At 48.7% G+C, this 15,834-nt stretch overlaps 1 protein-coding gene across 1 annotated transcript in view; it reads left to right on the forward strand.

Annotated features, from left to right (window-relative positions):
* MCMBP (minichromosome maintenance complex binding protein) overlaps positions 1-15,834 on the forward strand; it is a 176,227-nt gene that overhangs the window by 128,702 nt on the left and 31,691 nt on the right. The window contains exon 10 of the mRNA XM_085602822.1: positions 10,810-10,933. Within this exon, the coding sequence (XP_085458948.1) occupies positions 10,810-10,933 (124 nt within the window). The remainder of the gene's footprint in view (positions 1-10,809; positions 10,934-15,834) is intronic.

Raw genomic sequence — 15,834 nt, forward strand, 5'->3', positions numbered from 1 at the left:
ACAGAGAATGGTAAAGTACAGACACCAGATGACTAGCGTTCTTCGCCTGAAGCACACAATGCAGAGGCAGCAGGGTAGGAGGCTCCGAGGGAAACGTGGAGTGGCACGCTCGTACCCCATGTCTCCATCGGGCGTACCAAAATGTGTCCATGGTAGAGGGTGGAGGGTCATGACATAACTGCTGAAGAGTGCGAAATTTACCTTTAACAAAGAGGTCCCCCCCCCCAAGTGCGAATCCTCCGTGCACGTGTCATGTTTCTAAAAATGCCTTCTTGCAGCAGCGCCACTTCGGGGTGGTAAGTCAAAGGAAGGAGAGGGGAATAGAGATGGGGTGCGGACGTATGTGCTAGAATACGAACCCAGGCCGCATTTGTGCAATCAATTGGGGTTGGTTCTTTCTCACGAGGTGCCACTCTGGACAGTATAACACCATCCAACGGGATGGGATCTGATAACCAATGCTCAGTGGCTACGTGAGGGGTGGAACGGGGGGGGGGGTGTAACCAATAGTGAGCAAAGTGTTCCTGTGCACTGAGGTATTACAGCTCAAAGTTTGGAATGTCCAAACCTCCCAGCTCATACGTTCGCGCAAGTGTGTCCCATTGAATGGCGCCTGGGGTTATAAGGAATATTCAGGAATAAGTAAAGAAATTTGGGTAATATGACAATTTTAATAAGGAATATGCGGCCCGCCATAGTTGGGGGTAACGGTATCCAACGGGTAATGCAACTAGCAATGTGTTCCATGGAGCATCCATAATTGATGCGCATGAGTTTGTCGCGGTCGGTCGTGACCCTCATCCCAAGATATTTGACCTCGTCCTCGCACCACACTATCGGATAGTCCATCTCAAAGGGGGTAGCGGCACTAGTCAAGGGGAAGATTTGCGATTTGGACCAGTTTATGTTTATGCCTGAGAGGCCACCGAATCTTACAAATTCACGCATAAGTGGGTTCAAATGTTGACGGGGGGCCTTTTATATAAAGGGTGACGTCATCCGCATATAAGGATAGGGCGTAACAGGCAACGAAGACCTACATGTTGGTAGTGCTGTCTAATCCTCACCGCCAGTGCCTCCATAACAAGGGCAAAAAGGAGGGGGAAATAAGGGCATAATAAGGGCAAAAAAAACCTGGTGGGTGCCGCGGGATAGGGAAAAGGATGGCGAGGCTCGCCCGTTAATCAGTACTCTCGCTGTGGGCGATGTATACAGCAAATGGATCCAGGAGAGAAAACCGACGGGTAGTCCCATACATTGAAGCACAGCGAATAAATAATCCCACTCCACAGAATCTAAGGCCTTGGAGGCGTCTAAAAAGACCACCGCCAGTGCCAGCTTGGGATCCACCGTCTGCAAGATGGAAAAGAGGGTGCGGAGATTGTGAGACGTCGCCCTGCCTGGTATGAAACCCAACTGATCGGGAAGGACCAGTTTATCTAGCAGGAGGCACAGACAATTCGCTAAGAGCTTAGCAAGCATCTTGGTGTCCGTGTTCAGCAAGGACAGCGGTCTATAGGACTCGCATTGGTCGGAGGCTTACCTGGTTTTAACAATGAGGTGATTAGAGCTTCCCTCATGGAAGGTGGAAGGATTTGGGAATCTCGGGCTTCAAGGAAGACTTCTTTCAACACGGGAAGCAGCTGTTCGAGATATAATTTATAAAAATCCACAGGTAGGCTGTCAGAGACCTGGGCCATGCCTGACCTCATCTGCATAATAGCGTCCCTGAGCTCGTCGTCTTGAAAAAGGCGCGGACAGAAACTCACATTGTGAGTCCCCTAACCATCCCAGAGTAATGTCCCCGAATAGGGGTGTGAAGTCTGGCGGGGAGGTGCGGTGCGTTTTATATGTGTTTGTATCTGAAATTTAACAGTCTAGCGATAATAGGGCGAAGGGGGGCACCTGTGGGCGGGCGCAGCCCCAGGGACCGGTGGGCGCGCTCCACGACCAGATGGGGTGAGAAGCAGTCTGCGCCAAAGCAGACTTTCAGGAGCCGTTCAACTTAGTCTTCCATACGGCCTGTGTTGGTCGCTTCGGGTATACCAACTAAGCGGATGTTATTGCGTCGGCCGCGTGCCTCAATGTCTTCATTTTTAGCCGCAATAACCTTCAGCAAGTTATCCATGGTCGTGACGCGGTCTTCCGTCTCGTAGATGCGTCGTTCGGCCTCTTTGAGTTGGCCATCGTGCTTGTCGACTTTATGAACAAGAAAATCAAGGTGGTTGTTCATGGAGTCCATTTTCCCAGTCGGTCAAGGCAAGCTGTTCTGCACCGCTAGGCGGAGCGTCTTAACTTCGTCCCCAGAGGATTGCGAGGCGGCTGGACGAGATGCCATGTCGGATGGCTTAGTCAACAGAGGTCGAGCGTGTAGTAGCTTTCCTGGAGTCAAACGTCAACCGAGGCTGGGGGGTGTCAGTCTTCCCCTTAACCACGAGGCACAAAGAGGGACGAAGGAGACCCTGGAGGAAAGACGTCTGGCGGGCTGTTCAGCTCACCCTTCCGTGTCTAGCCGAGGCGCCGTTGGCGTAGCTTCACGTATCTGTGCCGTTAGCATTCAGCGAGGCGTCGTGGGTGGCTTATTGTGGATGGAAAGGGAAAGGCAAAGGCCAAGACAAGAACTATGAGCAGTGGAATAGCGGAGACCAGGCACTGCGTGCGCTGCAGACTAAGATGATGGCTGAAGGCCTGCACAGTACAGTTGTCAGATGAGACAGCGAGGAGGGGGGGGGGGGCCTGCACCAACCAAAGAGGGGATTAACAGTGGTAGCATGGAGGCTGGCAGATTAATGCCCACAGGGGCCAGCCACACAGAGTACACCCCTCCAGACACAGCCCACCACTCACAAAACAGCAGAAGGTTGACGGAAGAGGCCTGATGCCAGGGCGTAGACTCGATGACACTGGGGCAATCACAGCTCCTCTGAAGGCGCAAAAGAGTCTCAGCAGCAACAGGCAAAGGGTGCAGCAGTCGGCTGAAGTAGACCAACTTCCAGATGGCGCTGGGGGGGTATAGCAGTTTATAGCGCCTCACGTAGCACAAGCAGATCGACCGCAATAGTCTTCCCAGGCGCGAGGAGGAGCGGCCGGGTGCGGGAGTAGAATGCGCCGCGTCCTGAAATATCGGGCTCCTGCCGCCAGTAACAACCAACTCGCACCTCTAGGAGGGGCGGAAGCATAGCCACCACACGCGCCGCAGAAATGCGTGCAGGGGGGTCAGATCGCTCTAGGCATGGTGCGCGGCTCACCTCTGTGTAGCGGGCAGATGCAGCAAAGACTAAGTCGGCGCAGGTCGGCGCCGAGTTGTCCTGCCATAAACCAATGCCCAGTCTCCTCAGAGGCCGGAGCGGCCTAGCACCTCGTGGAAGACCGGGGGGTCGCATAGTGCATGCGGCCCAGCAGCAGTACCAGCACGAGTGAGGACTCGCAGGCCTGTAGAGTGTTTAGCGCCGCAGCTCCCCAGAAAACAAAGCAGAGGCTGAAACTTTTCGCATAGGAGCTCCGGAGTATCTCCGGGACCAGCAGCAGGTGTCATCAGGAAAGAGGGCAGGTATAAATGCATATTTATGACAGATTTCTTCACCGGGCGTCCGGAGCCTCACAGGTGTGCGGCCATCTTGGCTGTGCGCCACCTAGCGCCCCCGTCTGTTCAGGGTACCTGGACGAAGGAACAACGGATGAGTCATAACAATTTGCTAGAGCTGACAGCAGTCCAATTGGTATTCAGATTTGTACACAGTTGTTCAAAACAAGACTGTCCTAATGTTGTCAGACACCATGTATGTTATGTACCCCCTTGCATCAACTAAGTAGCCTATCTACCGAGTCGATCCCTGAGCACTAGACCAATTATTTCCAAGGTTAGTAGAAAGGTGGTCTTAGTATTTTCGTCACAAGTTGTCGAGCAGCTTGAATTTGGTATACTTCTTGGTGTTAATTCACAAATAGCTAATCCTTGATGTACAGTCTTTCACATCAGTAGCCAACTGTTTCGTCGCTGGACTAATCTTCCTCAGGGCTAGAAGAGGTAGTAGCATTGTTAGAATACCAAAATATAATCGAACTCGTAGACCATCACCCAAAGGGCTGTAAAGGAGGAGCTAAGAACATTTTCTACTTGTAAAATAAAGTATCCATGTGTTTTAATATCAAAGATAGTCTTCAGATATAATTTTTTGCCAGTTCTCTATTCTCCTCTGTGACATCCCAGAACTAATGATGCCTGTAAACCGTGATATAAATAGATGATGTGAAACCAAACTAAAGAACATAGCACACCATGTGTCTCATGTGCTTGAAATCATGACATTCAAGTTACTATTCTTTGGAAATAAATGATTTATTCCTTTCACACTGGAAAAGAACATCACAACTAAAAAACTAAACAAAATATCTTGTTGTCCAGGTAAATATCCTGCTCATCACCCTTCCCAAAAAAACAAAGTTCCAACTCCTGAAATCACCATGTGTTACAAAGTTTAAAAACTCACCAAGGTAAGGCATATTGAAGTCGTATTTTTAAGATGAATTCTATATTACTTAGCGACATTAATCTAGATGAGTAAGTATATTCGATTACATAAAAGGCACTCTGTTATTGTACCATCAATAACTCAAAACCACATTATGTATAATATTAAATGCCATCACAAAAAATATGCCGTTGTATACACACACACAGGGAATCTTGGTACCGATTCCCATAGCGAAATAAAAGACATATTACACAATTGCGGCCAAAACTTCAAAGAAACGTCAAAAGAGAAGAACTTTCACCAAACGAGAGTACTCCGCTGCCTTGTACACCATATGTCCCTGTATGGTGGTGTGGATAGCTGCTATATTTAATTAACTTGTAGGATTAAAATTGGATTTATGAGGACGCCATTTAAACAGAAGTAAGAGTGTCAGACATTTTGTATGTATCCTATCGTATTAAATTTTAAAAAGTTAGGGAAATGTTAGAGTGCCATCTTTCTTGCATGGGATGCCCCCACTTTTTGCTGAATTGCCGAATGTACTTTGACTGAGTGTGCCCTGGACTCCGCCCAATCAGGTGCCCAGGGCCTATGTTCCCTCCCCTAAAACCCAAATTGGCAAACCCTGGCCACATGTCAGCTCCTGGTAAATGGTACCCTAGGTACCCAGGGCCTTGTTACCAGGGAAGGCCTCTAAGGGCTGCAGCACCTATTGTGCCACCCTTAGAGACCCTGTACCCGAACACAAACACACTGCCCTTGCAGGCTGAGTGTCTGGGTACAAGACAAAACAGTCGACATGGCACACATCCCTGTGTGCCATGCCCACAACCTACACTGCCCTGGCATACATCAGCCACCCCTCTAGCTGGGTGCCCTATGCCAGTGGTGTGGGCACAGGAGCATGAGCCCTGTGCCCCTACAGTACCCAGGTCCATTCCCGGGCACTAAGTGCAGTGCTGCCATTTAAGAGTATATGGTGCTGGGAGCTCGTCAAACACGAACTCCACAGCACCATGATGGCAACACTGAAGACTGAGAAGTTTGGTATCAAACTTCTCAGCACATTAAACCCGCACTGATGCCAGTGTGGGATTTAATGTACAATGCACTACAGAGGGCATCTTAGAGATGCCCCCTGAAACCTAACCTACAATCCACGTCTTGTCTGAGAGGCTGACTAGGCTGCCACACAGCAGACTTGTTGCTGGACCCCTGGATGGAGAGCCCACACTCTCCTGGGCCTGCAACAATGCACATCCTGGGCGAGGTGCTAGGTCTCCTCCCCCAGGATGGGCAGGGGGAAGCTTCAAAGGCATTCCGCCTTTGTGAGCTTCTCCAGACCACTTGCTGTACTCCGCAACTGGCCCCCACCGGTCCTGACCCCCACTCTGGTGGGAAGACTGGCCGGAAACTCCAAGTTAGGACAGGGGATGTGCCAGCCCTGCCAACCCCACCCCCACCCCTCAGGTGGGGGAGGCGAGGTGAAGCACATCTCTGGGCCCTCGCCATCTTGAAGATGGGGAGCCCTACCCAATCAGGACTAGGCCACTGCCACCCTTCCACAGGAGAGTGGCAGGATAGGGGGTGTACCCACCCCAGGACAGGGACCCAGTGGTCCCTGCCCTTTACCTACCTGTAACGCCCCTAAATTTAATATTTAGGGGCACCCTCAACCTTACTTAGATTCCAGATTCCGAAACAGCAAAGAAGACCTGCCGTGCAGCTGCTAAGAAGAGGAAGACACCAAATGCTTTGGCCCGAGCCCTACCGGCCTGTTGAGCCTCAAACCTGCTAAATCCCGGCACCTCCTGTGGCCAGCAACCTCACAAACCCCGGAGGACTTGGCTACCTTGGGACTCTGAGCATCTGGGACTCCCACGAGCAGTGGCTCTGCTCAAAGCGAGTATCTAGCCCCTGGCCTCAGCCAGGAACTGCGAACCCTGCACCCGCCAAGCCTGGCCTGTGCTGGAGTGGACAAAGACCCAGAGGACGTTCCCCCGGCGACTGTGACCCCGAATCTGGCACCCAAGGACCCACCTCGACACTTCTGACGACGCCTGCAGCCTCAGAACCAGGGACACCCCCCCCCCCGCGATTAACAGAGGGTAAGATTTCCCGACACCAAAAGGCACCCCTGCACCCTGCGGCCCCCTGTGCCCGACTCCTGGGTACCTACCTATCCTCCAACTACCCAACTTACCTCTCGAAGTTTTGGGCACACCTGAAGAATCTTCGTCCCCGAGCTTGCAGCCTTTGTTCGTCCTTGAGCTTTCCCATTGCAATCCATTGAGCGCCCGAAGGCTCAAAAGCACCCTGCACCCAGCCGCCCGAGTGGCCCTGGCAGTGCAACTTCTACTCCTACCTACTTTCCCATTTGCCCTGAGCAAGTGACCAGGAGCCCAGCTCCCACAGCCGCGTGTCCTGCTAGTCAGCAGCCACCAACCGAGGCCCCCCTGCCTCCCATAGGATAATATTGGGCCTAACTCACTCTGCACCCGGCTGCCCCTGTGCCGCTGAGGGTGTTACAACTGTACTTACCTGACCCTGGGAGACCCCTGAGTCTGTGCCCAGAACCTTAACTCTGCCAGTCGAGTACTTACCCAAAAGCCGATAACTCACTTTTCTTCCATAGGGTAACATTGACTGGCTTCTTCTGAAATTTCTTCTAAGTGTGGAGTTTCTAAACTTTTTAAAATATTCAACTAAAATCAACCGAGTAATGAAAACGGAAATACTCACCTGCTATTAGGAGAGATCCCAGTGCTGGATCGTGGTGCCCAGCACTGACCCTGAAAAGTACTCCCAACCATACTTGCCACTAACTCAATTTTCTCCCATAGAAAACCATTGACTGTTTTTCTGTGAAATTTCTTCTAAGTGTCGATTTTTGCAAACTACAAATATTCTTTAAAAATCGTACCAACTGTGAAAACGTAATTACTTACCTGTTTTAGATAGATGTCCCAGTACTGAGCCTAGGAGCCCAGCACTGGATTACAAAAGTAACGTGAACCTACTTTACCCGTAACTCGAATTTTCTTCCATAGGAAACCATTGACTGTTTTTCTGTGAAATTTCTTCTAAGTGTCGATTTTGCAAACTTATAAATATTCCTTAAACATCGCCTGTATAACTGAAACGCAGTTTCTCAACTGCTTACAGGTGGTACACTAGTGCTGGATCCAGAATCCAACACTGACCTAGAAAAAGTAACCATAACCCCACTTACCTGCTAAGTGAATTTCCTTCTATAGGATAACATGGGTAATTTGATCAGAAAAAGTTTCTAATTGTCAACTTTTAAAATAGCTAAATATTGCTAAAAAATCACAACAGTAACTAAAAAGTATTTACTCGTTTCCAAGAACTGTCCCAGGGCTGAATCCAGGATCCAGTCCTGGAGTTAGAAAAGTAATCCTGAAAGTAATCAATTGCATATAACTTAAAATTCCCATTGAGCTCAATGTACTATTGTGTTTGAAATTGTATTGCCTATTGCATCAAACTGTAACTATTGCATTCCAGGTCAATTGTCCTTTGCAAAGTATTTAACTAAAGCATCTCATTCTGAGGAAGTATATTTTGATACCTTTTGTTGGTTCTAAATTAAAACAACCTTATATGTATATATACAAACCATTGGCCTAGAGTTCAGTTCGAGTGTGTGAGACCATTTGCTGACTGAGTGTGTACAACAAATGCTTTACACTGTCCTCTGATACTGCCTTACTGCTCGACCAAGCTACCACTTTAGAGAGTATGGTTATAGCTAACTTCAGCCCCTGCCAAACCTCTGGGGACTGTGGACCCTATACACACTAACTATTTGGGAACAGTATATATAGGGCCACTTTCCTACAGGAAACACTTGCAACACCTACTATCGAAGTAAAGAAGGCAGCCCGATTATGGGAGTCAGTCTAAAATACATCACCCACCGTAGCGATCTATCCCTAAATAAGAGTTATCGTATTCAGATATATATTATGAAAGACTACTCTGGCCACCGTGGCATCAAAACCAAAAAGGGTCTGTATAATTCTACAGTCACTAATGCCTCCATGTTAGTGTCATTTGGAAAAGGCATGATTATGTAAATAAGAGGACAAAATCAATTTAACTAAGATCCTAATTGGGAATCAAACAGGTAAATATATCAAGTGATGAATCAAGGCTGATCATATTTGCTTTGCATACAGCATAAAAGCCTAGGTGTGTAATGTCAAATCTTACTATAATAACATCTATAAAAGGTTTTCAATAGAACAGTGGGTCACGACTCTGTTGAGTAACTTACAATAATCTTCAAGAATCGCCTAAGAAATAATTCAGTTCATTGTCCGTATTCCGTACTAGTTCTACTGCTTTTAATTTCATGATCCATAAGGCGTCCTAATGTCTGTTTGAGCTCACGATTTCCCCAGATTGTTCTGAATAAACATTTGAGAGACTTGGGTTTGTGTGCACTGACCAAACCCAGCCACCAATCTTGGTTTCTATCTGCTGTTAGTTTGCGCTTAAGTAATTATATATAGTAATCTATAGTTATAGATATTAACAGTTTGCTATTAGGTCAAATATATAGCCGTCGCAGCTGTGAAATTATAGTTAGGACTTAGTTACTACAGGATTTTTTTTTTGTTTGTTTTAACTTTAGTGTAATTTGACATCTTTACGAAACTTTTTCTAAAAAGAGCTAATCAACTTTAGCTCAGTCCTTGAAAGTTTGTTTGATCCATCTCGGTGATCCATCAAGTGGGGGCCAAGGAAAAAGGATGGTCCCAAAGCAGTGTTTCCCAATTCAATTTCCATAGGGGTTTTTTAATAGCGCTACATTCCAAATGGCTAAACGGAATTACACAAAAATGGCAGAAAGCTAGATCTTTACTCCCAAAAAGTGCTTTTTATGAATTGGTTTAATTCTGTTCAGTAGTGTTTGATAAATTAAAGTTAAAAATATATGTGAATCTGTACAGTTTTGTTTGCATTAATCTTGTGGGAGCACAACTTCAAATGGAGCAATCTGATTGGCAGAGGAGGCTTTTTACCCAATCTGCTGCCTTGCTCCTGTGAGTTGCATGGGGGCTCGCACTCCGATTGGTTAGCCACAACATGAAGAGATATTTTGTACTGGACTCAGGGACTGTCACTGTCTCATGAAAATGAAAGGAAAATTAGGTATGAAAAAAACAGGGAAGGGAAATGGTGGGTAAAAAAACAGGGTAGGGAGGTGGTGGGGTTCCAGAGGGCACCCCTCCCATGGGGTCAATTAAAAAATGTAATTTAAAAAAACATTTGGGATGCCGCGATCCTGTGGTTCTGGAATGTCACTGTAGTGCCACGGAAATCAGTGCCACATGCTTCCTCCCACAAGAGTCAGCAGGATACATAAAACATTAGGGGGAAAAAGGGCAGGGAAGGGTGGGGTCTGTTTGGATTGGGTTGGGGTGGGAGGGCTGGCTGGCCCCAGAGGGGTTGGAGCACAGGGCACGACTGGCTGCGGGGAGGGTTGTGCGCAGAACCAAAGGCCAGACAAACACATACTCACATATTACAGCTTAAAAAGAACCCTGTTGAACCAATTGAGCACCTCACAGCGAAGCAAAAAGTGCTGAGAATCTATATTCTGGGTAGGGGGAATCTTAATTCAGAAGATCTATGCTCAGGACTCTTAGCAAGAGAAAAAATCTTGTCCTAGCCCCAAAATTCTATTTCTGCATTTTCTATAAACCTATCAAGATGTGCATCGAAAAACGCACTATTCATTTTTATATTATTTTAGATAGACTGGATTAATCCGTATCCAGGTATGACATGAATCAAAGTTCAAATGCGGCCATGAATGAATTGCCTATTTATAGATTATTGATGACTACCTTGATAAACATAACTCTGACAAGTAGTTTGTCTGTAAAAATGACATGTCTGTTATTAGCATCAATTTTGCTTGTCATTGCAGCAAAGGTAAGGTAAATGTCCCAGAGAAAATGCATATGCACTAAAACCAAGTATATTGGCATCCGGTGTGCCTCAAAATATAATTATTTCTTCTATATTTATGTGGCACTTTAGACAGTAAAAACCCCATTAAATACTGGTTACCGGAGCATGTGCCCAGGTTTAGAAATAACCCATGAAAGAAAGTTTGGAATATACCACAAACATTGTGGGTTCCCCATATGTCATCTGTGAATTGGTACTTACACCTTTGTTATACTCTTTGCAGACAACTTGGAGAAGTGACCGATGGGGAGGAGGGTAGATGATCATGGGTAGGAGTTTCGTTGAAGTGGTCTGAACTCATCTGATCCTTTCATTTCTTCTGTAGTGGTTTCCAATTTCATGTCTGAGCTCTCTTCGGTGAGAGCAGAACTCCTGGGATTCCTGACTCATGCCCTTCTGGGGGATGGCCTGGCAGCAGAGTACCTCATTCTCCACCTAATATCCACTGTGTAAGTATCCAGCACTGTCTGAAACAAATGGCTAAAGTGCAGCTGAGGAGTGTTGTGTATCATTCTCCTAGTGGGACTTTTCAAGGCATTGGGTGGATATTTATCATGCTCTCAGGAGTGAAATTGTGCAGCATATGAGCACCTACCACTGAGATATGGTGACCTCTCCCCAACCACTGAGACTGCATTGCATATTTTAGCACAATAATCTACTAACTAAACTTGCTGGAATGTCCTGAGGAGAGTGGTTATGTGCCTACACACCTGTTGGTTAGTACATTCTTCAGCCTGAAGCACACCTGCCTAGCTTTGTACATCAAGTCTGCTTATGTATTCAAAATATCTTCACACCCCCACAACAGTGTGTGTGTACACCTGGCCAGCAATCTTGGAATGGTCTCAATGTTACAATAGTTGTGTATGGGAGTGCTTGAAGGAAATGGAGCATCCTAGTGGTTCTTGCCACAGAAAATGTAAATAAAAATTGAGAAGAATTAAAGGCAAGGTGTATGTGAACTACCTTTCAGATTAGGGTAAATCTGTGAAATGCTGTGGGCTGATACAAACGTTAATGTTCGCTGTTGAAGCCAATATCCAAAGGCAGCTGGACCACAGTAGCAAATGACCGGAAGAGTCTGTCCAAAAGCCCCTTCCTGTATCTATGTGTTCCTCTTTTTGGCTGTTTTCCATATCATGTTACTCTAGCTTCATAAAACTTATATTTGAATCTAAATCAGTAAGTTTGCCAGAATGGTTAGTAGTAAATTTCCCTGCTAACCTCCATTATTGTACAGTGAGCAAATAACCCCTGGTATTGTACATTTTACTGTAAAGTATTTTTTTTTTTTTTTTTTTTAAAAACCTGTATTACAATTTCAAAGAAATACAAGTATGGGCCTACAACCAACAGGCCGGCCGCTAAAATGCAGTGTAACCCTAGGCACAGCTGAACATTCACATCGATGAAGCAACAAAGAAGGGGTCACTGGAGAGTTAATCATCGCAGTCGGCCGCAGTCCATAAACAAACAAGAAAGGTTTCATATGTTTAGGAAACGAAAAACGGCAAACACACAAGGCAGAGGAAATTAATAGCAGTAGCATGTGCCCCTCGTATCGAGGGAGTAATCCAACCCGGGTAGACAGAGGGGGGGGGGGGCAAGGGCGAAGAAATCAAATTCGCATGTCGCAGGAGCATACAGGAATGCGCGGGCTAGGGAGACAGAGCGGCATCTATCTCACGCATCTGAGGCGGGGCGCATATACCTCCACGATAGGAGTTCCAGGGACCCCACACCTTAATCCACTTCCCAGGCTTGCCTCTCGCCACATACACCGTTTTCTCTCTGAACATACACCAGTCCATGTGTTCTTTCCACTCGGAGACCGTGGGTGGCCTCTGGGAGCCCCACAATTGTGCAATGTCACGCTTCGCTACCATATAGCCCAGAGTCACCCATTGCGTCTGCGTCACATTGTAATCAGTCGGCTCCCAGACATTCAGCAAACATCTTCGTGCCTCCGGCAACAAGGCAACATGCGTGACTTCTAACACCGCATGCACTCTGCACCAAAACCGAGTCACCTCCGGACACTCCCACAGGATATGGAGGAAAATCCCCAGGAGTCCACAGCCTCGCTTACACAAACCATCCACCGAATACCCCATACGCATCAGAGCAGGCCCCGTGACGTACACTCTATGGAGTATTTTAAGCTGGACGAACCGCAACCGGGCCGGGATAGCCAGCTCTTTCGGGGAGGCCACCGCCGACACCCAATCCTCGTTGTCCAGTTCTAAACCGTCGGCAATCCATGTCTCCCGCAATGAAGCCAGCAAACCCATCCGATCATTAATAAGCTTCTTATAAATCAGCGAAATGGTGCTATCCGGCACATAGCCGGCCAATATCCTGTCCTCCAACGGGGAATGCTCCGGAATAGCCGCCACGTCCGAAAACACGGAACACAAGGCATGATGGACCTGAGCATACCGATAGTATTCCCTATCATTCAACTGGTATTCAGTTTTCAGCATGTCGAACGTCTTAAATTTCCCTTTCGTCCAGAGATCCCCTACCGTGCTGATACCAATCGTATCCCACTTATCAAAGCCTTTCGTAGTATACAGATAACCCAAACGCTGGGACGCATACAATGGCGTAGCCCGATTCAAACGATCCCTCCACCCCATCGCCGCATTTGCTGCATGCCACACCTGTACCGCGACCCGCGTCGGGGCCCGTCAACCGCGCATCAAGGGACCCCGAGTATAGCGCTCGATTTATAGTCTCCGCCCGGCAATAGCAATTTGTCCATCTCAAAAGCCGGGTTCAAAGCAGGGCCATACATCCCGTGATTGACGGCAGCCAACTGGGAGGCCCAGTAGTATCGCTTAATGTCAGGGAGGGCGACCCCCCCATCATACCACGGTAGAGTTAGTTTGGCAAGAGCAATCCGCGGCCGCCCATCCCAAAACAATCGACGCTGGAGACACTCCACCTCATGAAAATAACGGGCCGGCACTACGTCCATGGTGTTCTGCAGGGCGTACAAAAAGCGTGGCAGCGACATAATTTTGAACAGTGCTGCCCGGCCAAGTGGCGAGAGCGGCAACCGCCACATCCGCCCTTAGGCGCTGAAGGGGGGGGGAGAAGATTCCGTTCGTAGCGGGCCACCGGGTCCAGTGTTATAAAAATTCCCAAATACGTAAATCCCGACGGCGCAATCTGGATAGGGCACCCCCGCGGAAGGGGGGGGGGGCCTCCCCGGAAAGAACGTATACACAGGACTTAGCCCAGTTGATGACCAATCCGGAATTGTGACCAAAGGAGCTCAAAACATCCACCAACACAATGAGCGATTTGCGCGGTGATGCAAGATACAAAAGGATATCGTCCGCGTATAGGGAGACCCGATCCTCGTATTCCGGCGTCCATCTAAGGCCACGCATCGAGGGTTCCCACCGCAACCACTCCGCAAGGGGCTCCAGACAAAGCGCAAAAAGAGGAGACAGTGGACATCCCTGTCGGGTGCCCCTACCCAAAACAAAGGGAGCCGACACACGTCCGTTGACCACCACCTGTGCCAGTGGATTGTCATAAAGCAATTTCACCCAACCGATAAAACCCGGGCCAAAACCAAACTTCGCCAATGCTGCCCAGATGTACGGCCATTCCAAGGTATCAAACGCCATGGTAGCGTCCAAGGACGCCAAAATGGCCGGCTCACGAATGAATGGAGCGCGAGCAAGGACGCCATGCAATCGCCGCAGGTTCAAAGCGGTATTGCGATGGGGTATAAAGCCGGATTGATCCTGATGAATCAGGTCGCCCACAACCCGGATCAGACGATTGGCCAGTACCTTGGCGAGGATTTTGGGCTCCGCGTTTAACAAGGAGATGGGCCTGTAAGAAGTACACCGATCCCGCGGCTTCCCCTCCTTATGGATAACCACAATAGTAGCAAGACGTTGGTCAGGGGGGAGGGAGCCCGCCGCCTTAGCCTCAAGGAACATGTCTCGGAGATAAGGCGCAATCACATCTGGGCGCAACTTGTATAATTCGATGGGAAGTCCGTTAGGACCCATGGCCTTACCCGAGGCAATAGAGCGAATGGCCAAAGCAATCTCATCTGGCGACAGGGCCGCATCCATCAATACTTTATCCTCATCAGATAGGGAAGGCAGAGTAATGTCTCGAAGCAGCAGTCGAGAGTCTTCCTCCGAGCGCTCTGAGACCGGAGAGTAGACCCCGTGAAAATACTCCGCGAAGCAATCAACTATATCACCGGGGTCCGTCACACACACACCGTCCACCCTCTCAACCTCCGGTACCACTCGACTCGCTCTCTCCTTCTTATCCAACCAAGCAATCAACTTCCCGGCCTTATCACCCATATCATACAAACGCCCCTGTTGCTCCCTGCTCATACTCCTAGCAGATTCAGTAACCAGCGCCTTATAGTCGGCCTGCTTAAGCTCCAACACATGCAATCTATCATCCGTAACACCTTGCTCCAAATCACTCTCCAACTCAGTGATCTCATCTTCTAGCCGAACGACCTCCTGCGCAGCGCATTTTTTGGTGTAGGAAATGAGAGATAGGGCCTGGCCCCGGAGCACCGTCTTAAAGGCCTCCCAAAGGGAGATGGCGGAAGACACCGACCCCGCGTTGTCATTAAAGTAGTGTTCCAGAGACTTAACCAGGTCTGCACGAATCATGGGGTTTCGTAGGTACCAGGGGTTGATCGGCGCCACCCTCCCCTCCGCCCCCAGGGCGATATCTAGGTGTAACAAGAGGGGGGAGTGATCTGATATACCGCGTGCCAAATGTCGCACCTCCCTGATCATCCCAGCTTGGGCCGCAGGCACTAGCATATAGTCAAGCCTCGAAAGACTACCATGGGCCCCGGAATGGAAGGTATACTGCGCCTGTCCAGGGTGTTTCAACCGCCAGCAATCTATCAGTCCCAGGGTATCCAGAAAGCCCCCCAGCCAGTTCTGGGCCCGAGGGAGGTCCCTAGGGGGGTATCGATCCTCGACTCCGGAAACCACAGCGTTAAAGTCCCCCCCCAGGACCAACACCCCCCCCGGAAGCCCAAGCAGCAGGCTTCCCAAATCGGCATAGGTGGCCGTCTGCAGGCCCGGCGGCACATAGACCGTGACCAGCGTAATCAACCTACCCTCCCACCTCCCCACCAGCGCAGTGTAGCACCCTCTGTCGTCGTGGAGCACCTCATCCACCACCAATGGGAGAGAGGTCCTGACTAAAATGCCCACTCCCCTCGAGCCAGAGGTGAAACCAGAATGGGCCAGAAGGCGATACCCTCGTCTGTTCATGGCATGGAAAGAGTTCCCTATGAGGTGCATTTCCTGCAGGAACACAATGTCAGGCGAAATAC

The sequence above is a fragment of the Triturus cristatus genome, chromosome 1_2 (assembly GCF_964204655.1).
Source record: "Triturus cristatus chromosome 1_2, aTriCri1.1, whole genome shotgun sequence".
In the NCBI taxonomy this organism is placed as follows: domain Eukaryota; kingdom Metazoa; phylum Chordata; class Amphibia; order Caudata; family Salamandridae; genus Triturus; species Triturus cristatus.